The sequence below is a fragment of the Podarcis cretensis genome (genome assembly GCF_951804945.1).
Source record: "Podarcis cretensis genome assembly, chromosome: 6".
NCBI classification, from domain to species: Eukaryota; Metazoa; Chordata; class Lepidosauria; order Squamata; family Lacertidae; genus Podarcis; species Podarcis cretensis.
Genome location: NC_137175.1, coordinates 98,419,361 through 98,443,881, shown reverse-complemented (window position 1 = coordinate 98,443,881; position 24,521 = coordinate 98,419,361). Strand labels below are relative to the sequence as shown.

General features: G+C 41.5%; 1 protein-coding gene across 6 annotated transcripts in view; it reads right to left on the bottom strand.

Moving 5' to 3' along the window:
• Positions 1 to 24,521, bottom strand: part of RC3H1 (ring finger and CCCH-type domains 1) — a 73,868-nt gene that overhangs the window by 18,037 nt on the left and 31,310 nt on the right. For all 6 annotated transcript variants that reach the window (XM_079981188.1, XM_079981189.1, XM_079981190.1 and 3 more), the window contains exons 4-14: positions 23,758 to 23,997; positions 19,982 to 20,157; positions 15,551 to 15,751; positions 14,825 to 14,957; positions 13,116 to 13,234; positions 8,258 to 8,370; positions 7,307 to 7,588; positions 6,409 to 6,626; positions 4,377 to 4,768; positions 2,544 to 2,702; positions 1,074 to 1,226 (exon numbers count right to left, since the gene is read on the bottom strand). In XM_079981188.1, the coding sequence (XP_079837314.1) occupies positions 1,074 to 1,226; positions 2,544 to 2,702; positions 4,377 to 4,768; positions 6,409 to 6,626; positions 7,307 to 7,588; positions 8,258 to 8,370; positions 13,116 to 13,234; positions 14,825 to 14,957; positions 15,551 to 15,751; positions 19,982 to 20,157; positions 23,758 to 23,997 (2,186 nt within the window). The remainder of the gene's footprint in view (positions 1 to 1,073; positions 1,227 to 2,543; positions 2,703 to 4,376; positions 4,769 to 6,408; positions 6,627 to 7,306; positions 7,589 to 8,257; positions 8,371 to 13,115; positions 13,235 to 14,824; positions 14,958 to 15,550; positions 15,752 to 19,981; positions 20,158 to 23,757; positions 23,998 to 24,521) is intronic.

Here is a 24,521-nt window from a genome sequence, read left to right as displayed (position 1 = left end):
AGGCAAGGCTAGAGCAGTGGATCAGATAGAAACACAGCAAACAGCCTTCTCTGAGAAGATACTTTTTTTTCTCACAGGAGTCTTTAATTGAAAACTAATTTTTCACAACACATGAACAGTTCTCTTGTGACAGATGGTTCAGAACCATAACACTAACTTTCAGCTCCATTCAGTCAACAACATAGTTTAGAAAAAGACTAACAATGATTTGAGTCTTCAAATGCTCAACCAACCAACCAACCAACCAACCAACCATACTTTAGAGATGCTTGTCTGGTACTATTTTCACTTTTCTTCACACTCAGCTTCCTAAGTTGACTCTCATTTCCATGGTGCCTCTAGCCCAGAAACTACAACCCATTCAAACAATGGTTGCAAATATGCTTCAGAGTTTGGTCTCCAATTCTGTACTCTTGGTCAACTGCAAACCAATGTCTGTCAATTTAGATATCATGACAAACCATATGCAAGCCTTCTTCCCCATGGTTTTTAGAGTATATCTGATCTAAGCTCTGATAACTAGAAAAAGAGACCCAAAATTGCACTGCAACACCAGTAATGATCCAAAAGCGGTCCACACCTTTTAACAAATAGTTTAGAGCTAGGATTTACTGCATGCTAAAGCCAACTTTAAAGCGTGAGTGCCGCTGTGGGTTAAACCACAGAGCCTAGGATTTGCCGATCAGAAGGTTGGCGGTTCGAATCCCCGCGACGGGGTGAGCTCCTGTTGCTCGGTCCCTGCTCCTAACAACCTAGCAGTTCGAAAGCACGTCAAAGTGCAAATAGATAAATAGGTACTGCTCCGGTGGGAAGGTAAACGGCGTTGCTCTGGTTTGCCAGAAGTGGCTTAGTCATGCTGGCCACATGACCCGGAAGCTGTACGCCGGCTCCCTCGGCCAATAAAGCGAGATGAGCACCGCAAACCCCAGAGTCGGCCACGACTGGACCTAATGGTCAGGGGTCCCTTTACCTTTACCTTAAAGCCAACTTCTTATAACCTGCCCTTCTGGTACAAGGTCCAATTTGAATAGCGCCCTCTGGCACTGATCGTTTGGTCTTCTCTGCATGCTTACCCCCATTTCAACAAGTCCCACTGCTGCTGTGTCTTTGGGTTTTGCATCTTTGGTTCCAATGTAGGAGCCAATGGTTTCACATGACCAGGGAGAGTACTGGCTATAATCATTTCCTTTGTATTTGCCAGCTACCTTCAGATCTTCATCTATATACTGCAAAAAAACACACAAAAAAACAAAGTCCATCTTTGTAAGTGAAGGAGAAGAAAAACATTCAGTTATTGCAATAGTACTACAATTAAAATTTAAAAAACCCTATGTGCCTCCAATAAACATCTGAATTGACTCCAAAATAGCACTTGAGAGAAAGTGGTTTGAAAGTGTTCAGACACTTCCAGTCTGGCTATTGCATATGGTATTTCTTGCATAAATTTGCATAAAATGTAAATAAACGTGCCCAACACAGCAAGCCTAGTTAACACCATTCTAATATTTAACAGAAACATGAAAATTTGGCTGTTAATACAAAAAATGTTCAAATATAATGAGTGCACTCAATGTGCCACTAAAATTGGGTGGCCATTCTAGTGGACTGGCTTATTTAGAAGTTAGCTCTAAAACAGGAAACTGATAGCACAGTATTTCTCTGAAGCTCTCATTACTATGTCTCTAGTCCAGTTCAGACATGCTGCATCTGGTGCGCAAAGGAGAGAACGCCTTTCTTCCCCACACAATCTGACAAGACCCTCCTGCTTCCCAAGCCACTGAATCTCCACATGTGGCATAACATTTAAATAGGGTGCACATCTTTAATATCCAGATCATGTGGACAATTCTTAGCATTCATCTGACATGCTGATCACACTGTTCTGGCCAATGTATGTACGCACTCTCTCTCCTACACATGGTTGGATGCACTGAGATTCTGGCAGGACATGGTTCAAATGCACTTTTCTTCCTGCATATCAATTTACCGTATTTTTCGCTCTATTGGACGCACTGGACCATAGGAGGTGGAGAACAGGAAAAAAATTTTTTTTTCTTGTTCTCCCCCTCTAAAACAAGGTGCCTGATGGACTCTGGAGGCTTTGGGTTCCTTTTGACCTGCTCTTTGGGGCTGGCGGGGGGGGGGAGCGCTGCTTTCCCCCACCGCCAGCCTCCAAACCAGGTCGAGAAACAGCGGGAAGGCGGCGCACCGAACCCTCTCGCTCTCCAGGCTTCAGCGAAAGCCTGCATTTGCTCCATAGGACGCACACACATTTCCCCTTCATTTTTGGAGGGGAAAAAGTGCGTCCTATAGAGCGAAAAATACGGTGCATATATTGTTCATTACCAGGCATGTCCAAGGTCCGTTTCGGGGGCCTAATCTGGCCCGCCGGTTGGTTTAATCTGGCTTCTATGGTAGTTTATTTCCTGAGGGTAAAAGGTAAAATCCCTGGAAAAAGTCAACAACTTTGGTTGGCCCTCACACATGTTCACTTCATCAAATCTGGCCCTCTTTCAACAGCTATATTTTAAAAACATGTTCACCTCATCAGTATGTAAAGAGTGAGGCAGAGTTGGTGATGGTGCAAAAGGAGGTGGGGAGATGACTTTCCTTTCCTCTAGCTGGGCCATGATCTCCTTTCGTCGTCGGTGCAAATCATCTAGACTGGGATGAGGCTGAGGGGGAGGCCGGCTATAAGGCTCCTGAAGACAGAATATCATTTTGAAAAATAATACTTAAAGCGTTTAAAATTTAAGACACAATCAATTATCCATTCTACTAGTGAATCTAAAGCTGAAGCCTACAATCCACAATTGTTAGATTTACATCAATGACAAAGCACAGAGGGGGTGTATTTTTGTCCAAATTTGAAGACTAGAATCCTTTATATTTGAGCAACATGCTCCAAAGGAGAAAGCAACTCAGTAATACAAACTGGTGAAAACATCAAACCATTGTTTATGAAAGTGGCTTGTTTCAACAACTGGTAGTTAAGAACCACAGTCTTAAGGTTGAGACAGCACACTAAATTGTGATTTATCTAAAACACAAGTGGAAGCTTCCAACTTTTTTGCAGCTGTGCTAGAAGAGGGGTGGGGAAAGAAATCTATGGTTCATTCTCATACTGCTAAGTCATAGCTTAGTGTTACATGTGAAGACAGCCATTAAAGTTCAGAAGAAAACAACGAAGACACTGAAAACTGTTAACATACTAATTTTAGCATGCACAAAGTGCTATGTAATAGATATATAGGTATTTCTTAAGTATATTTATATTAATAAAGTTATTTACAAGTTTCAAACCGCTTAGTGTATCCATTAATTAGACATGGGCAGTTTTCCACAGTGGAAATTATTTTGCAGAAAACGTTCTGGTCCACTGCTCCTAATAACTATAGCTTTCATTTGAAAATATGCAACTTTTTAGCTCTTGTGGTTGCAAAGATACCCATCTAAATAAAAGAGCAATGTTTCCTGAAATCTCAAAAGCCATGTGAGTTGTCAAATAATATTTCCATACAAATCAAAATCCAACTCCTATAGAAGAACAGAATCATTCTGCTCCTCCAAAACTCTGGAGTTGACCATAATAGCCTCTGCAATTCACTCCAGAAGAGGACAGTATTCCCCTTGATTCTCTGCAGAAATTCAGTTCCAAGACAGAGACTGTACTCTGCACCCTGTGTGGCAAAGTCTCCAACAATGTGTAAGTAAAGAAGTCCCAGCCCTCAAACTAGAGATCTTTGGATAAAGATGTGCGAGAACCCCACTTTGTATGCCTCAAAACCTCAGAGTCAGGCTGGAAGAAAATATCATCTTGTTCCTCCAACAAAAACACCTGTGTTTCTGGAGGAAGTCTAAGCTGCCAGGAAGGAGCGAGTCTTCGGTCACTGTAGAAATATCTGTGCTCCCAATGGAAGCTATGGTTCTGGTCCAGAATTTTTTGAGTGGGAATACACTGCAAACTTGATCTCCCATTTTCAGCAACTGAGAGCAAGCCTTCCCTGTCTGTATGTCCCATATGGTTAGCAGAGGCAAAAAGAAATGATAAAAAATAAATAAATGTATTTTTAATTATAAAGCTTGCAAATTTTACCTTTTGCTAATGTAGAATCTTAGTTTCTTTGATGTACATTTTTATTTATTTAAATGAAACATATGGGCCTGATCTAGATGAAAATCCCTACTTGGTCATGAATTTACTCAGTGGCCCTAATCAAGCCCAACTTGCTACTTCTCCCTTGTGTAAAATGGGATTTCATAGAGCTGCTGCAAGAATGAAGACTGTATAGCATTTCATAGACTAAAATGCCAAGCTCCCCCTCCCCCCCAAACAGACAAACAAACAAACAAGAAGTGACATATAGAACTCGTACCCTGTGATATGAAGGTCTGATCTGACTCAGATGTGGACCAACTGGATAGTAGCCTTCCATCTGTGGATATCTGTCTCTTGTTTCAGGTACATATGGTGACACAGCTGGTGGAGGAATTTCGATGGGCACAGGGCTTCCTCTGATTATTTCTTCCCTCTGGTACGGCTGGGGAGGGGGGTACATGCGCCGGCTGTCATAATGTGGAGGGTACATGGGTTGTCCCATAGGAGGATATTGTTGGGGCTGCGCACTGTACTGAGAATTCACCATGCGGTCCTGGAGGTATGGTGGGTAATGTTCTAAATAAGGAGGGCCTGGTTCAGGAACAGACGGTGGCGGTCGGACAAATCGAGACATACACTGCGAAGGCTGAGCTGCAGGATAATACACACCTAAATACACAAAATAAAATTTTGGAAAGGTGCTTTAAGGCAATTCACTCTTTCAACTGCTTCAGAGAACGGAAGTGGCAATAATTTGTCACTTTAAATCTCCTTTTCACTTTATGTTTGAAGATGTTAATACATTTTTACCAAGTTACAGCTGTTTGGAAAGAGCTTGGAAACACTTTTCATTACAACAATAGATCATCACTTGTCTTTAATTTTTGGCCAATGGTGTTTTATATATTACCATGAGGAAAACATGTGGAAGCCTCTCAAGGAGCCGCTATAACTATGGGCCAATCCAGAGAGGTGTCTCTGAAAGAGTCCTCTCAGCAGTGATGCTAACAGGACAATTGCTCATCTACTCAACCTGCTTGGGAGTGTGTGGATCCCTTAGACACTAGCAGGAGCAGGAGTCACCAAGAAGACCCTGCCCTAAGAAGCCAGATGATGACAAGGGGGTTGCATAGGCAATAATGGCAACAATGCTGAGAGGGCTAGAATGGAATATATCCTTTTCTAAAAACATTGGCAATGTTTTGTGTTGAGATCCCGCAGGAAAAAGGGATTGGTGAAGTTGTTGTTTGCCACATGCACATAGGAAAACAGCTTCAAAAGGATTAGATTGTCATGAAAACTAGTGTGATGAGATAAAGAACCTGGAGAAGGTGAACGACTTTGTATCATAGGATTGTCACCTTTCACTATGTTTTCAAGAAATGGGTTAATTCTTGGAAGTGGTACCTATTTCTAAATATATGGCTGACATGCAAAGAAACTTGTGAACTACCATCTGCAAGTGTGAATGCTTCCAGTTGGTGGCAGCAGTTTTCAACTCTGAAAGTTTCTACATCTAGCCAGACAGCTCTCTTCTGGCTTGATGAAATAAAATAAGGCACCGTATTTTTTGCTCTATAAGACGCACCCGACCATAAGACGCACCTAGTTTTTAGAGAAGGAAAACAAGAAAAAAATTATTCTGAATCAAATGTTGTTGAGGAGGCTTCACGCGGCTATTCCTGAAGCCAGAACAGCAAGAAGGATTGCTGTGCAGCAATCCCTCTTGCTGTTGTGGCTTCAGGGATAGCTGTGCAGCCTGCATTCGCCCCATAAGACGCACACACATTTCCCCTTACTTTTTAGGAGGGAAAAAGTGTGTCTTATAGAGCGGAAAATATGGTACTTTCATTTCCCTATCTGCAAAAATTGTGAAATTCACTTAACATTTTCAATAAAATTTGTAAAAACACAACTTACTTGGTCTTCTTAAATAGTGAAGTGGTTGTGCTTATACACTAGATCTTAGCCAGAAGGCCAAGTAGTGATAGGTTGTTGGGATTATAAGGAGGGCTGGTCATCCCTTACAATTCTGAATGTGTGAACCTCAACAACCTAGGATCACTTACGAATGTGGATTCATGTTAATTTCAGTTTTAGTTTAACAAAAAGAAGGTATCTAGCTCTCCTAGTTACAAAGCATCCTCTGAAAAATGTGTAGGTCAGGGCTTACTCACAGGTAAGTGGGGCCAGGACTGTAGTCTAATATATCACAGTATCTAGCACCCCACCCTTCATCTAGGGCAAATAAATAAATAATATGCAAACCTTTGCCCCAGGCCCAAATTTTACCCAGGTGGCATTGTTACCTGATTGGTAAGGTGGAGATTCAAATGGTGGACCTGCTCCCCGAGGATCTGGGTAAAACACATCTGTTTGTGGAGCTGGATACAACTGGGAGCCTCGTGGCACCATTTGGAGTTGCTTCCCAACAGATATTGGAGGCAGGTCTGCAGGTCCTCGGGGGGCCACTGGGTGAGAGTTCACTGGTAAGGCAGATAGAGAACTCTTGGGAACGGATTCCAGCCTAAAAGAGATCCATCACAACATTAGAGCAGCTACAAACCTGGGATGAATCCCACCGAATATTGCTGCTTTGGAGCCTACATTGATTTGTACATTGTCTTCTCAGCAACCAAGCATATGCAAGAGGTAGCAGAAGATGGAAGGTGGAAGCATCACCGCTGCCAGCTGATATTAAGGGAGTCCAGCTAAGGTTCCAGCAGCTGCAGCAATCCAGCTTAGAGAAACCTAAAGAGAGCCCTGCTGGATTAGACAAAAGACCCACTTAGTCAAGAAACCTGTTCTTATCAGGTGCCCATGGAAAGCAAGCACTCTCCCCCCTTGTGATTCCCAGCAGCTGGTATTCATTGGCATGCTGTATCCAATGCATGAGACTGTGCACAGCCATCATGGCTAGTAGTCATGGTTAGCTTTGTCCCGCATCAATTTGCCTGAATCCCTTTCGGAGCCAACCAGGTTTGTGGCCATCACTACATCTTGTGAGAGCAAATGCCATAGTTTAACTATGCGCTTTGAATGGAAGTACTGCCACCTATATTTGAATGTGTGTATGATGGTAATGCAGTCCAGATACAGATGCGACCTGAATGCAAAAGTCATGTCTGTGCATCCAATTTATGCACTTGTGGACTGCATTCTCTAGATTGGGCAGTTTATATGAACACCATAAAAAGGTAAACGTACAAGTCAGGAGGTGACCCAGGGGCACTGCTGCTAAGATGGTCAATTTTCCCGGGCTTCAAGGCTGAATCATAACTGGAGTCGGTTCCACGAGAGATAAGTTGTGTAACTGCGCTGCCTGTTGAAACAATCCCATTTGGCAAGGCAGAGGGTTTTCTGTTGGGCAAGTCCATACTCCCTTCGTCTGAGAGGATAGCTGCTGCCGATAGGCCCACTTCATTCAGCTGGCCTAAGGAGGCACTCAGGGGTCTTCGAGGGACCAGACGTTTGTTCATCTTACGAAATCTTCAGGAGAAACACGTGAGGAATTATAGAAAAAGGATGAGTTACAGCTCAAGTTGAACAGTTATTTTTCTTTTCCTACTCAAATGCTAGAGCGCAAACTTTAATTCAGGCACGACTACTGCAGCTGGAACGCCTGCTATGCCAAACCTTATTGGTGCAATGAAGTTAGCACACATTAGGCACTATGCAGCAAACACGGCTGCTTGCTGCTTTATACTCAGTTGCTGGGATAGTGAATACGTAACTCGTATTTTCACTCAGTCCTGTCCTCTGTAACAGCCTGTAGCACACAAATCTTATTGTCTGTCTTTCTCTAAATCAGGGCATAATAGTTTGGCAGTAAAACCCACACACTAGTATGGCAACAGCAGACTATCTAGGGGCATATTGGACAAGATACTAGAAAGTTAGGAAGACAGGACTTACCCCTGCAGAAGTTTTGTTAGTTGGTATAAATATATTGACTAGCTCAAGAATTTAATTCTTTCACCACCATTTTATTTTAACTTTGTAGATTGCCATGTCCAGCCCAACCCCCATACAGATGATCTGAAACATTTATACCTTCAGCCCTAATCAATTATCCATTCTAAATTGGATACTCTCCAGCTCTGTTTGCACAATCTGATAAGTTCACAATCAGAAATAGAGTAAGTCATGGAATCTTACTTTTCTAGTTCTTCCTGCGAGTGTGCAAAGGTGCAGCTGGCCCCACGGGGGCAACCTCCTCTCTGCTTCATGTCTCGGCACATATATGTCTTATATTTGCTGTGTTGAGGAGGCTAGATCAAATGGGAAAAATAAGGAAACTGAAACCAAAATTCTCAAAGTCTACAATTATTCTGAAAACAATGCTCCAAAATAAATCCAGAATAAAAATAAAATAAAATAAAAACTGTGTAGATAGATCTACAGAAAGAAAGCTTTGTTAGAGAACTGATAGAAGTGGGATTCACTATTAAGGTTGCAATCCTAAACAAATATGCCAGTGAACACTGGCATATGCAACTTATTTCCAAGTAAGCCTGCACTGGGTTGTGCTGCATGCGCTGTGATAGCAGATTTAATCAATGGAATCCACCCACCTCTTTATTAATCCACCCACCTCTTTATTCAACACCCAGTGTTAGAAACTGAGATACGAAAGCTAGGAGCTAAATGGCACCTTAAACCTAGGTTGTAGGCACAACAACAGAATGTCTAGGCATGCTTTTTTATAACAAGAATACAAAGCTGAAAATGAATGAACTGCAGCTAAAATATTATGTTCATTTTTCACACGGCCTAGTCCTTCCCCTGCCCACCCCCCTAATATTCTCAAGAGGGTCTCTTCTCCAGTCTTCAGAGAGTGGCTGGAAATGGGGAAGCGGAAAAAGGTCCTCCTTTCCTTCCACTCTGCAGTTTCCATCTGAAATCTTAGGTGCAGTATTGTGCCCAGGGCTCAGAAACTTGCTCACACTAACGAAATTCCCTGTCGCAAAATGCGCCTGGGGCAATGGGAGTTTCGAACACTGTCAACACCTTGACAATATTAGGTATGGAACCATTAGTAGATAATCCTTTTCCCAATGATGTAACAATTCCAGGGTTGGAATTCCAATAAAGAGTTCCATTTTTAGGTTGCTTTTCTGTCATAAATTCTACTGTTTTAATGTGGATCTCATTTTTTTTCTCCATTCATGGTGCAAAAGTTGCAAAGTACTACACAAACGCAAAAGCACTGCTAAATATTTCAGTGGTTTAAAAAAAAATATTTCACATCTAACCTGCCTGGTATGTTCATCCCCATCAGCTATATGATTCAGTCACGATATCAAACCTCTCTGGAGGTGAAAAACAGTTTGTTTGTTTTTTTTTAAAAAAATAATTAACTATTATATTATTAATTATTAATATTTATATACTGCCCTATACGCACAGGTCTTAGGGTGGTTCACAGGAGTAAAAACTATGGCTACTGCAACCCAGTGGGGCAGTGGGGCACCGTATGCATGAAGGGAGAAGGAAGTGCAAGAGTCTCCACATTATGGTATCAACACTCCAACTATGATTCGGAAGTTATTCCTAAAAGCAGGCTTATGACACACATGCAAGCTCTTTGTTTTGACTTGCATTCTCTCAGCTTTATGTCTATGAAATATTACTCATACACAAATTATCATAGAAATTAAAGACAAGTAACACAAAAGAAGTATTACACAGTAGTGAGCTATACTGTACATAGCATAAGAGAAAACACAAGCTTCTTTTTCCAATAAATTAGAAAAAGCCTCATTACCTATAACATTTATTTAATACTTGCTACCTCTCTCAAATTTTAATGTAATTAATGGCCATCATTCCTCTACTATTCTGCATTCTAGGTATGCTTAGAACTTTTTTTAAAAAAGAAAACGCTTTCCAATGAGTAGCTTTGATTTTCTTTCTACAATTAAAAAGCTTAATGAAAATCTTCAAACTGCAATTTCCGATGTTTCCCTTAAATCACGTTAAAAAATAGTTACTGGGCACTCATAATCTGTGAAACCCACAGAATATGTAGTTCTTCCTCCCACCTTAATAATTGGACAAAACGATCAATATGCACAAAATGTTATGACATCTTCTGGATTTTGGGATCCCAACTAGGATCAAACAAATCTAATTTGGATATGCCTGAGGATGTGGGCTATATGCCTAGCAGGATTTATAGTCTTGGTACAGCTGACCTCCATGCTATTATCGCAATCTGATTTTAAAATGCCTCTGTTTCAGAAGAGCTTTGTCATGCAGCAAGGGGAGCTAAGTCCAAAGTTGCCCAGGGTACACAGAACTAATTGCACGGTTCTTTGGTTCTATGTCCGAATGAGTTATGATTTATGAGAGTTCAAATGCTTTGGAATGGCTATGAATATTTCAGATGTAACAGTTCCATGTTTCTTGCTGGATTCCACTATTTACACATTTCCACTGCTTTGATAGATATGGGTTCCAGAACACCTTATAGCAAAGTACATTAGACTTCATTCAGTACCCTTTCAGTTAATGTAGCCACATGAAGAATTTTCAGACATGCAGGCAGCACAGATAATAGTTAGAAATGCTGTCCCAAACAGTAGTACTAATATGTAATATTTGGATGCTTTAAATGGCAAAAAGAGCTAAGTTCATTTGGCAAGGCAAGAAACCAAGTATTACATTTAAAATATTAACAGATACTAAAGAAAAAGGTAGATTCTCACTTCCAAATCTTTTTCTTTTCTTTTTTTTCTTACAATGTTAGGTTAGGAAGAAAAGGGGGAAAGAGGGGGCTCACTTCCAAATTTAAAATTATATTATCATAGAATCATAGAATCATAGAGTTGGAAGAGACCACAAGGGCCATCGAGTCCAACCCCCTGCCAAGCAGGAAACACCATCAGAGCACCATTATGATGCAGCATGTTTGACATGGATAAAGGAATGGATAATATTGAAAAAAATACTAGATTGCTGGATCTGGAAGGATATGGTAGACAATATGGGTGATATGCATATCTGTGGTAGAAAAAAAAACAAAGGTACATAAAGACTTTCAAAATTACTCCATAAGGAGAAGTTTAATTTGAAGGGCTATATGTCTTCAAGTACTATATAAAAATCTACTTGAAAGAAAAGCACCACTGTGGTTATCCCCTATAGAAGCTTGTGCCCAAAAACAAATAAACATGAAGAAGAATTGGGGGACTTATAGAGAATATTAAGTTATACTGAAAGTGGGTATAAACTTGAAAAACTGGAAGAAATTCAAGACTTGGTATTGGCTTGGTTTCAGTACCAAATAAACAAGCTATTTAAGAAGAATGTGTTAAATGGTTTTAAGGAACAAAGATCTGATCTCAAACTGGGGTTGCTTGAGAGTAATGAAAGACTGATTTCTAAAATATATAAAATGTTATTAGAATGGGATACTAAAGATGATACAGTGGTGCCCCGCAAGACAAATGCCTCGCAAGACGGAAAACCCGCTAGACGAAAGGGTTTTCCGTTTTGGAGGTGCTTCGCAAAACGAATTTCCTATGGGCTTGCTTCGCAAGACGAAAATGTCTTGCAAGTTCCTGCGGGTTTTTTTCCCTCCCCCCCCCTTTTTCTAAGCCGCTAAGCCGCTTATCTGCTTATCCGCTAAGCCAATAAGCCGCTAAAAGCCGCTAATAGCGCTAATCCGCTAAGCCGTCAATGGACTTGCTTCGCAAGACGAAAAAACCGCTAGACGAAGAGACTCGCGGAACGGATTAATTTCGTCTTGCGAGGCACCACTGTACAATGGACTTAGGTCACAATAGTGATACGGCTTCCTATGGGAAAAGGATATGAAATTCACTCCTTGTTATACACTAAGAGAAAACTATGATTATGTACAGGTAATATTTAACACCAAATAAACTGGCCAAGATGTATAAAAATGTGTCAAGTAAATGCTGGAAATGCAAAGAGATATAAGGCTCATTCTTCCATACATGGTGGACATGTAAAAAAAAAAGCTAAAGCCTTTTGGGAAATTATATAATGAAATGAAGAAAATGTTTAAATGGGCTATTCCAAAAAGACCAGAAACTTTTCTTATAGGGATAATAGTGACAGATGTTTCAAAGAAGATGACCAAATTATTTATGTATGTGACAACAGCTGCTAGAATATTATATGCACAGAAATTGAAAGAAGAGAAGGTTTCAACAAAGGAGGATTGACTTTGGATAGTAATGGACTATACAGAAATGTCAATAATGGACAGAAAAAATAAAGAGATTAAAATGATGAGCTTTTAATAGAAGAATGGAGGCCGTTCACAGGCTATTTGAAAAAGCATCATAGTCAAATGGAATCACAGGCAGGATTCGAGATATAAAGCAGCGGAAGAAAAATTATAAAATAAATGAAATAGAGGATTATTTTATGACAGATAAAGATATAATGAAGTAAAAAGGGTTTGAGCAAAAACACTGGAGGTGATGGTGGGAAGTCAACTCATGGAACAATGTGATTTGGTATGGTCAATGTGAAAATGCTGCATGTTGTTGAACACATTTATTTTTTCTGTACTGCTATGATCTTTGGTCAAATTCTGCCAGTGCTTCAAAAACCTGCAAAACATCCACCCAGAAACCAAAATGTGTGCCACAGACAATGATGGCTTAATCCTACATCCTGCAAGTCTCTGAAAGACTACTATCTGTCCTCAGCCTCATGTGTGCAATGTATCCCCAATGTGATTCATATAATCTTTGCGGATTTTGCTGGAGGTGGCAGGGAAGGACTAGACCAACACCCCAATTTTTACAAAAGCTTCGTTTTCCCTAGAGTACTTCCTTCTGAGAACTCCGGGCATGAAATTAAAACATTCTTCTATTTTGTTGCTCCAATAGAGACGAGTGGATATTGGCAACTGATTCACCTTTTTTATTTTACATATACTAGGGGAAGCATTTCCTTTTGTTCTTTTTTGATTTGGCAAGGTCTACTATGACAAAGTGTGCCTTCAGACTACAAGAAGTGCCACACAACACAGTACCTGCTGCTGGTCTGCTCCTTTCTTGCTGTGATTTTGGATGTAATCAACCAGCCCGTGTACCACAGTCCGCACAGCGACAAGTCCATTCTCAAGCTGCTCCCAGGTGGGTGGTGGGGCATCTACAGTGTTTATAAGAACATATGAATTTATCTCTGGAAAATGAGAAATCCTGTAGAAACAGGGTCTGAATCACAGCAAGCATCAAAAAATTTAAAACATGCAAAATTTTAGTTCTGAAGGAAGAATAAATCTGACAGGCAAGACTAAGGAAATGTCTATGGAAATTCAACACTGATTTGCCAGATTTAGGGAGCAGTAGCAGCAGCAGCAGCAAACATTTCCTGCCTGTCAGTAAGGAATAAAGTTATTCAAACAGGAATGCTTGAGAGCATTTGAACCCTCAGAGAGACACCCCCCAGAAGAAATATTGTAATTGTGGGAAATATGGCAGGAGATTAGAGGTAATCAAGGAAAAGCAGCAAGGTCTGAGAGAGCCCAAGAGAGTCATTTCTAGTGAAAGGACTGTCTCATTAACATGTGTTTTCTTTTGCTAAAATATGGCAATATAACCCTACTACAACAATGATAAGCAGAGAAACATACATGTCCTCCACAGAAAGGGCTGGGCAGGATTTAGCAAGACACTGAGCCTAACCTCATGAATACCTAGAAAAATAATCCTATGATCCTGACCCATTCAGAATTTTTCAGGTCACGAGGGCTTTTCCTATGATCATCAAAGTCTGTGGGACCTTATGGAGTAGCCACTGTTGCCACAAAACCAACAAAGTCATAGGATACCTTAAAGGCAAACAGCTTTATTGTGGCATATGTTTTTGTGGGCAAGCCAATCAGCATATGTATGTGACTTACTCCCAGATAATGTCCATTGTTTATGAATAAACAGAACAAGATCATTAGTGTGAATGCACACCTGTAGCAGGAATACCTGGGGTCAAATGTGGCCCCTCCAGGTTTTTGGAACCCTCCCTATGCCGTTCCCCTCACCATCTTTATTCTGTGCACTCTTCAGGTGCTTTCCCCAGGCTGGAGTCTTTCACTGAACTTTGGTGCCTCTTGCTTGCCAGGAAAGGGAGATGTGTTATGTATATATACATGTAACACACAACCTTTGCACAGAAGGAATGTAGCCTGCTATACAAAAGGGTGATCTATTCATCCACTGACTTTCACCCCTGACCTTGTCCATCACTGGGATGCAGCCCCTGGAAGGTTTTCCACAAGGGAATATAGCCCTCAGGTTGAAAATGGTCTCCACTCCTTTTGTCTCAACTCACAGGGATGTTTTTATGCCTTAGAACTCCCAAATGCTGAGATTGCCACAACTCTGAGAAGTCTAGGCACATGGTGGGCAGAAGGTAGATTTGTACTATATAACTAAAGGTGTTCCATCCCTGGATGAACATTTTGCATTTGGTTCTGCACCAGCCACAATTTTGCACCCTGCTTTGGTTCATGGGTCTTAGTGTTCTAGTAAAAAATAAACTAGCCTGAAGTCTGTCTGCCATTAGAATATAAAGGAGACTAGAGCATTTCAAGAGAAACAGCCTTTTTTGTTAATAAGGAAACAAGAGAGTACTCTGTTCACTTGTGCTTCTCACACTGACACGTATCGCTTTGATTGAAAGATACGCAAAGCCTCTTCTGCTGAAGTGAACATGAATATAAACCACTTTTTTAATAGTTACCTGGGCTGGGATCAATATTTGCAAGGAGTTCTAGATGGGGTCGAAGCCGGTTCAGATTGGCTGGGTCACCAGTCCTCTGGAGAGCGATAGTTAGTTCCTGAACACTCTGTGCAAAAGAGGCTGGGGTCTGCAACTTAAATATATACGTACATAATTAGAACTGCTTTCTGTACTCCTAGAGACCATCTTCAGTAAATCAAACCTAAAAGATACATTTTTAAATTTCTTGTCTCACCAGCACTCAAGATGTGTGCCTTGATGTGAAACCATTTTTTTCAACAGAGATGCATTTACTCTAGAATTCAAGATTTCTTGCCATTCCTAGTGGTCAGTTATAGCTTAGGCCCTCTCCAGTAATACAGCCTGCATGTTCATTAATTGTATATACCAATATACAATGCATCAAGGCTCAGCAATATTAAATCCTGTTTAAGAGGACAGTTCTTAGAGAAGTGAAAATGGAACTGGCAACCCCATCACAGCTCCACAAAGCACAGCACATTCCTGAGACAATCTCCCAGCTACTTTTCTGCTTCACGCTCACGAGGAAGGCTTAGGCTTGTCCTTGACATTGAGAGTAGCTGAGAAGCACGGTATGCCATAGGAGACTCTTGATAGCAAGTGGGACATGGGAAGAAGAACCGAGGAGCCCCACTTACAACTAATATCAGCAATAAAAACATAGTAGAAAATTAAAGGAAGTGGAATGATTTGAAGAGAACGTACCTTGTCAATAATTGACTGCATGTGGGATTTGTGGGACTGGTCTCCATAAAGCAATGAAGACCACTGATCTGGGGCAATGCGCAAACCAGCCTCCATAGCAATTTGCACAATCTGGGAATCGTGTTCTCGTCTCAGAGCTTCATAGGTTCGGAACTCCTCCTTTAACTGCATCAGGGAGGAATCCTCATCTCGTTTAGTCACCTGGAAAAAAAAAATCCATCTGGATTAGGTAAGGTGACAATACCCAACTTAACCAAATAAGGGAACAGTTTCTCAATTCAGTTCCCTGGCCCAAAAGTATTAGCTGCTTATAAAGATTTATGAAAGGAAGTACTATCACTCAAGAATAATTCTTCCAGTTTGTATGGGGGAGGGGTACCCCCCTGATGATCAGATGAAAAGCTGAGACAATTGTGTATTAAATAATACACAAATTCTTAATAGATTTAGCAACAAAATAAAATATCTATGTAGAAAGATTAGATTATCATTACTAAAACGAGCCTAGATTCTCTATGAGGTGTGATTCCTCTCCCTCTCCAAAGGCACAGAACATTCTTCAGAGCAGTTGCGAAGCCTAGGATTCTATGAGTGATTCACTGTAACTAAAGGTGAGAAGTTGTTCAAGGAGTGTTAATTCTCTCCAAGGAGAACTCTTTTCTGTGTCTCTTTAAAGCAAAAACTTGACAAAGTGCAGCTGGAACAAAGAACTATTCAGTTTCTTTTCTTCAGAGAAGGTAGCAGTGCTCGGTTGCCTCCAAAACTAAAGGGATATTGGATTTTCTCATGAAATGCAGTACATGAAATTGCAGAATGAAAGCCAAGAAAGAGATGAGTGGAAGGGGAAATAGGTGTTCTTACTAAAAGCACCTTTGCTATGCCTTTGACTTGACCAACACACTCTGGCTCATATTACCGTATTTTTCCATGTGTAAGACTAGGTTTTTTCCCTTAAAAATAATGTCAAAACTTTGGGAGCATCTTATACATGGATACATGTCCCCCCATTTTCTTAAATGGGAGACCCACAAAATAGGCCCCCTATGTCTTATACATGGGGGTGTCTTAGACGGAAAAATACAGTGGTGCCCCACAAGACGAATGCCTCGCAAGACGGAAAACCCGCTAGACGAAAGGGTTTTCCGTTTTGGAGGTGCTTCGCAAAACGAATTTCCTATGGGCTTGCTTCGCAAGACGAAAATGTCTTGCGAGTTCCTGCGGGGGTTTTTCCCTTTCCCCCCCTTTTTCTAAGCCAGCTGCTTATCAGCTGATCCGCTGAGCCGCTTATCAGCTGATCCGCTAAGCCGCTAAGAGCGCTAATCCGCTAAGCCGCTAATGGGCTTGCTTCGCAAGACGGAAAAACCGCAAGACAAAGAGACTTGCGGAACGGATTCTTGTCGTCTTGCGAGGCACCACTGTACAGTAAATTTTTATGCCAACTACTGCAGGCAACAATTTCCACACTGTCCTTGGGACACAGATGATTGATATAGGGTGGGTAGAGGAAGTTCAGAAGGGGGCAGGTTGAGAAGCTTTGAGAAGCTCTGTGCTTAAGTGACTAGAAATATAAGATTAGAGTTACTAAAGGAGACAATTTGAGTGTTCTGATTTTAATGAAGAGTGCTGTACCATAAGAAACCAAGCTCTGTACTTTTAACTTTGCTTTTGATCAAATGAATCTGCTTTATACCATGGGCTTCTCTAGTTCAACACCTTTTGGCAGCAGTGGAGTGGAGTGTATCATGAAGCCTAATGGCTGCTTTAAGAATCATAGAATCATAGAGTTGGAAGAGACCACAAGGGTCATCGAGTCCAACCCCCTGCCAAGCAGGAAACACCATCAGAGCACTCCTGACATATGGTTGTCAAGCCTCTGCTTAAAGACCTCCAAAGAAGGAGACTCCACCACACTCCTTGGCAGCAAATTCCACTGTCAAACAGCTCTTACTGTCAGGAAGTTCTTCCTAATGTTTAGGTGGAATCTTTTTTCTTGTAGTTTGGAACCATTGCTCCGTGTCCGCTTCTCTGGAGCAGCAGAAAACAACCTTTCTCCCTCCTCTATGTGACATCCTTTTATATATTTGAACATGGCTATCATATCACCCCTTAACCTCCTCTTCTCCAGGCTAAACATGCCCAGCTCCTCATAAGGCATCATTTCCAGGCCTTTGACCATTTTGGTTGCCCTCCTCTGGACACGTTCCAGTTTGTCAGTGTCCTTCTTGAACTGTGGCGCCCAGAACTGGACACAGTACTCCAGGTGAGGTCTGACCAGAGCAGAATACAGTGGCACTATTACTTCCCTTGATCTAGATGCTATACTCCTATTGATGCAGCCCAGAATTGCATTGGCTTTTTTAGCTGCCGCGTCACACTGTTGGCTCATGTCAAATCTGTGGTCAACCAAGACTCCTAGATCCTTTTCACATGTACTGCTCTCAAGCCAGGTGTCACCCATCTTGTATTTGTACCTCTCATTTTTTTTGCCCAAGTGCAATACTTTACATTTCTCCCTGTTAAAATTCATCTTGTTTGTTTTGGCCCAGTTCTCTAATCTGTCAAGGTCGTTTTGAAGTGTGATCCTGTCCTCTGGGGTGTTAGCCACCCCTCCCAGTCTGGTGTCATCTGCAAATTTGATCAGGATGCCCTTGAGTCCATCATCCAAGGCTTCAATAACCAGAGGGCAAATATTGTAAAGGGTGACTGTAAAGCTAATGCTGCAAGGAATGAGAGGACCTAAAAGTAAGTGGCCAAAAAAGATATCAGGCTGAATTTGAAGCAGGCTATTCAGACCTATCATATGAGGCAGCAGAGACATGGTGTGGGGAGGGATCCAATCTCAAAAGGGTGCAAAATTGACTAATGTCATTGACGAAACTGAGGATTCCGATGTGTACCTGGATAAGATCAGATCGGCATTGGCATCCAACAAGTCAGTGGTGCTGCAGACCCTAGAAGCTAAACTTGATTATCTAGTCAAACAGCGGACATTTCTAAAAGAGCAAATCAAGTACTCAGTAGGGCTGCGCAATATCTGGTTTTAAACATTGTGATGTATCAGCAGCTAAATACCACAATTATACTGATATATCACAATGTCTGGAATGTATCTTGGCTGCTTCTCTCCCACCACCACCACCTTAGGGAGGAAGCAGCAGCTGAGATACATCGCCTAGCCCTCCTGAACAAGGCCCGATACCACTCTGGTTCATGTCAGGCAGAGGGGCATTGGGGCTTTGTTAAACTGCTCAGCTGGGGGACTCAGGCTCACGCAAGTCAGAGGGGCTCCTCAAAGGGACAGGAAGGAATGTAGATGGAGCTTAAGAAGGCACTCGCCCTGAACCTTCTCTGGCTCTGCCTGCCTGTGCCTTTGCTGTCTGCAGGCAAGCTGAGCTGATGCGATGTATTGGCAGCTCAAATTGTGATCTGAACATCATACAGTACTGGTTTCAGAGCTCTAGTGCTCAGTTAAGTCTTGCTGCAGCTCATCAGTCTGAACTACAACTCCTGCAAATGGCATTGGAAGTTTTAGAATTAAAGTGAGAAGACCAATCTAATGAAGTTCAGCAAAATTTCCTCATATTAGGGGTCTTGGAAAAGGTGGTGAGAACATGCCTGCTATTCCTGTGACCTAGTTTAACAGCTTAATTTCAGACTCTTCTCTATCTCTGACATGGAAAGAGCCTCTTCAAGGCAGTGTCTGAAATTCCCTAGGCACCAGGCACATTTTGCTACTGGGGTGGGTCCAATTATAACCACATGGAGATTTCTGGGCACCAGGTAGCGACTGACATCTCCATCGAGTCAACTGACTCATGTGTGGCAAAAGATGTGCGTGTTGCCCTTCTACACTGCTGCACGAATCATGGACATCTTAGTCCTCCATCATCACATCAAGGAAAGTAAGTGCAGGGCTGAGTACAAATAAACTTGATACTACAGCAACCTTTCCACAGGCCTCCCAAATGGAGCTCACAGACCACAGTTCTTGCGTACTGGGACAAGTGAATCATTGTAAGAGCAAACTCCAATCTAGCAATGTAGTTGAGATAATAGAATCATAGAACTGGAAGAGACCCCGAGGGTCATCATGTCCAACCCCCTGGCAAATACACATTCTGTTGTAGTGATGGTGACTCCGATTTAAGGGGCCTTTGGGTGCCTAGCTTATATATCTGAGTTTCTAAAAGTGGATCTTGGGCCTGATGTCCCAGGCGAATGATGAGCCAGGAGATATTCTGGTGCATTTTGAGTACTACATGATTAAAGATTCTGTTTCTAAAGCTCTTTGTAATATTCAAACTGGCTCCTTGATGTGTAGGTTTTTCTGAATACAGGTTATTCTATCTGCACTCTTTCTGCACTAATAATAACAACTCAGTATCTACTTCAAAATCCGTGAAACCACAACCCAAACAGCTTGCTCTGTACCTTGAAACAGGAGGCTCTGTATAGAAGCTGGACAACATGCCCAATGCTGGTTTTAGAAGCCTGAGGAAATCGTGGCTCCAACCTCTGTACCACAAAGAGAACCAAGACTTTCCGAGACAAAGCAGATCCATCTTCCAAAGCCAAAAGAACTAACTTGAGAGCTTCCTCTTGCATTGCTGAAAAATAAAGAGTAGCATGACAGAATGCCAGGTATCAAGAGCAATTTCAGATATATACTGCTTATTCTATTTTGTTTAGGCCTTACATAAAGGTAAAGGTACATCTGACCATTAGGTCCAGTCGTGGACGACTCTGGGGTTGCGGCGCTCATCTCGCTCTATAGGCCAAGGGAGCTGGCGTTTGTCTGCAGACAGCTTCCGAGTCATGTGGCCAGCATGACTAAGCCGCTTCTGGTGAACCAGAGCAGCGCACAGAAACGCTGTTTACCTTCCCACTGGAGTGGTACCTATTTATCTACTTGCACTTGACATGCTTTCGAACTGCTAGGTGGGCAGGAGCTGGGACCAAACAATGGGAGCTCACCCCATCGCGGGGATTCGAACCGCCAACATTCTGATCGACAAGCCCTAGGTTCTGTGGTTTAGACCACAGCGCCACCCCCGTCCCTTACATAACTTAAAAGGTAAAGGTAAAGGTACCCCTGCCCGTACGGGCCAGTCTTGACAGACTCTGGGGTTGTGCGCCCATCTCACTTAAGAGGCCAGGGGCCAGCGCTATCCGGAGACACTTCCGGGTCACGTGGCCAGCGTGACATCGCTGCTCTGGCCAGAGCCAGAGCCGCACACGGAAACGCCGTTTACCTTCCCGCTGGTAAGCGGTCCCTATTTATCTACTTGCACCCGGGGGTGCTTTCGAACTGCTAGGTTGGCAGGCGCTGGGACCGAACGACGGGAGCGCACCCCGCCGCAGGGATTCGAACCGCCGACCTTTCGATCGGTAAGCCCTAGGCGCTGAGGCTTTTACCCACAGCGCCACCTGCGTCCCATTACATAACTTACACCAGGCTTAATGACTGCATTAGAGTTTCTACAAACCTCAGTGTTATGGTCAAGCTGTGAAATGTGGCACCCACTATACAAACAAGCAGCTTGAGTAGAATCCCGACAATATACAGTTTCACTTAAAAGAAAATATATATCTCTATCACATGGTTTTAGAAATGTCAATAATCCAGTGTACAGGCAGGTCTACTGTTGAAAATACTGAGAACCCCAATGCATTTTTTGATGTACCCAAATCAAAAGATATTACAGTATTATAACTTACAGTCTGATATTATGAAGGCTGGCAGGAACTTTGTGCAGGTTGTATGGAAAATAATGTTGAAATATATCTAAATTAACGGTTTGTTTTCATACTCCGCATCTAAGCTCAAACTGAATCTGTCTTCTCATTATTTCGACAATTTAACAGTTCTGTACTCAGCTGTTGTGCTGTGCTGATTAAGCATGATGAGACTGCTAGGCACCTAGACCACATGGTCCCAGAGTGGATTTGGTTTAAATCAAATCACGATTTAAATCACTAGTCAGTAAGGCTTGATTTAAATCATTTTCTTACAGAAAGACTCATTCTTGCTGGTGATATAAGGTTTCATTTTTGGAATAATAATTTTTCAGAGTAGTTTTTACAGTTATATCAAAAATTACTGATTTGGTTATACTATTAGAAATACATAGAGAGATAATTATGAAATTATTGTGAGGTTTAATAAGTTAACTGTTTATATTTTGACAACTTTTCTGCTGTACTTTTTTAGAGGAAAGGAGGAAGAGAGATACAGTTGGTAGGCCTGGGCTGGAAGAGGCTTGCAGAAAGAGCAGGCCGAGGAGACACAGGCTGGTGGAAAGCTGGAAAAGGGGAACCAAGGACTGGAGCAGAGAACCTCAGGGATTCCTGCTGCAGGGCTGAAGTTCCAGGTAGAGACTTTATTGTTTGGAGAATGTCAGGCAAGCCCTGGGAAGGAGGGCCTGGAAGCAGTGAACTCTTATTAGTTGACTGGCAAGCACTTCAAGGTCTCGCCAAGGACTTACAGATCCCAGTTACTATTTCCACCACCACACCACCCCTTTGGTTTTGCTTCTACATTCAGGTTCCTATTCTGTACAGTTAAGTGTTAGTGCAGTTGCTGGAACCCAGTGGGATTGGGAACAGCCCTGAAGTGCCTTCAGCACTTGCCTCAAGTCTGAGTTGCACAGGCATGCAACTGACTTGCACAATTATTACATAAAGATCCTAAGACTCTTGGAGTATTCTGCTCACAAGGTTGCGCTTTCATTTTTACTGCTTCACACTTGGCTACTTCTGCAGATCTATTCCACTCCAAACAATCTATTCATTGAACCTCTTGGAACTTAGCATTTAAGAGGTAAGGGGTTGATTCTGTGTATATAAATTTGCAAAGAAACAATGGGATTAAGGTTTTTTCCTCAACTCTGTATGTTTATTTTATAACATTTTTCCTGTGAAGAAAAGGCATGTTATCTCTGCAGACACAAATTCACACTTTCAAGAACTGCAAAAACAAGCATCTGTAATATTTTCTTGTTAGAAAAAACTGCCTCAAATAATCTTACAGAAATCTCTGGAAGCGCATGACAATGTGAATGGATTAATGGAATTCATTTACCAAAATATTTACACATTGCCTATAAAGCCCCGTGCTACATAATCAAAAACAAATCCTTATTTCCTGATGAATAGCCTTTGGACTATAATGTAACTTAAATAGAAAACTTTCTTTAGAAAGATTTTTCCTCCAAAAGCATATAAAAAAAATCCAATTTAAATTTAAAATATCATTGATTTTTATCCACTCTGCATGGTCCTAATCTAGTAACGAAGATTAATAGAACTGTAGAATGCCCAATGCAGGGCTTGAACCCATGACCCTAAGATAAAGGGTCTCATGCTCTACCAACTGAGCTATCCCATGTCAGCAGTATTCACTTGAAATATATATTTTTCGTGCTAGCAGTTAAGAAAAAGCAGACAACTATGTGTGTATCCCAGTGCACATGACAAACAGTCATCCTACCGAAGCTTAACAGGTCTGGGTTTGGCCAATGCCTGAGAGAGTCTACCTGGCAACCCATGTATGCTGTCTTGGTTTACAGGATGAAAAACAGGATATAAACATAACAAAAACAATAAATTTATATGTTGAGATTATCAGAAGTCCTCCTCTGCCCCCTCAGAAAGGAAGATTTTGTCATTTGCAATAAAGAACAGGGTGTTTTCAGTAGTCTTCCCTGAGCTGTGGAATGACCTTCTATGAAAAGCATGATGGTGCACTCACCTGGCCTTTAAGCAATTGCATAAAGCCCAGTCACATACTGAAGTCTACCAGTTATCTAAAAATTGGCAGGGTAGCTGTAGATGTTTTTATTATTGCTGCTCAGTGATGTGTTAATATTGAGACTATAAGATATCTTGAACCTGGCGAAAGTCAATATATAAATATTTTAAATAATACATGGAAATTTCCAGGGTTTCCATTTCATGCATCCCACTTCTCTGAATCCATTATCTATGAAGTTCAAACTGTCAGCACTATAGGGAACAGATATTTAGGGCAATATCAAATATTAATCAGAATCAAACTTACAGTAGACCCGTAGAAATCAATGGACTTTTCCTTATTGATCAGTTCAACTAAGTAGTATTTTAGTCATTGAAATTTGTAAGTAACCAAATTCACTAATTCCCTTAATTTTTGTTACTATACCAAATGCCATGGCTTGAGTGATATATACCTGGTCCAAGGAACTGGCAGCCTCTGGCCCTCACTGCAGCCCAGAGGTTGGAAGAAAGTTGCTGGGGGTTCTGATGCTGAAGAATGAGCTCTGTGACAGTTCTTTCACCCAGAGATCGTGCTGCACGCATAGCCCTGATCCGCCCTTCTTCCTCCACTAACTGGCAGTGGACTAATGTCACAAGTTTCCTTTGCATGGGGCGACTGAGTACACTCTGAGTGGTGCTGTTCAGTCCAACACCTTTAAAAAAAAACAGAAGCAGGGAAGTTATTTCTCAGTTTCTCAGGGGCAATACAAGGCTTATAGTCCATTGGCAGGTTAGTGAAATGGTACTTCAGTCTTAAGAGAGTTATAGCCTATAGAATGTCTTCTGTAGATATCCCTTTTTTTCTAGTTAGTGATCAACTAAAAAATATTCAGTTGTAAACTAGCTTCCTTGAAACTAAAACATCAAAAAGTCACTCTGGATAAGCGTGCACTAAAAATGAACTAGAACTGTACAAAGTAGGCCTGCAAAGTAAGTTTTTAATAGATAACCAGGCAGCAGATTTGTTTCTAAAATCCTCCATTTTTAATATATTCTTACATGTTTCATGTTTTCTTTTTTCTTCCCAAAATTAATTCCTTGTCTTCGAAATGAACCAATTTAAGCCATCATGAAGAAGTCTCTCCTCTTTCTGTTTTTGCTTCTTCACCATTCATTTCCAAATAATGAATTTCCATATCAATTTATGTTCGCACTACAGTGGTACCTCGGATTAAGA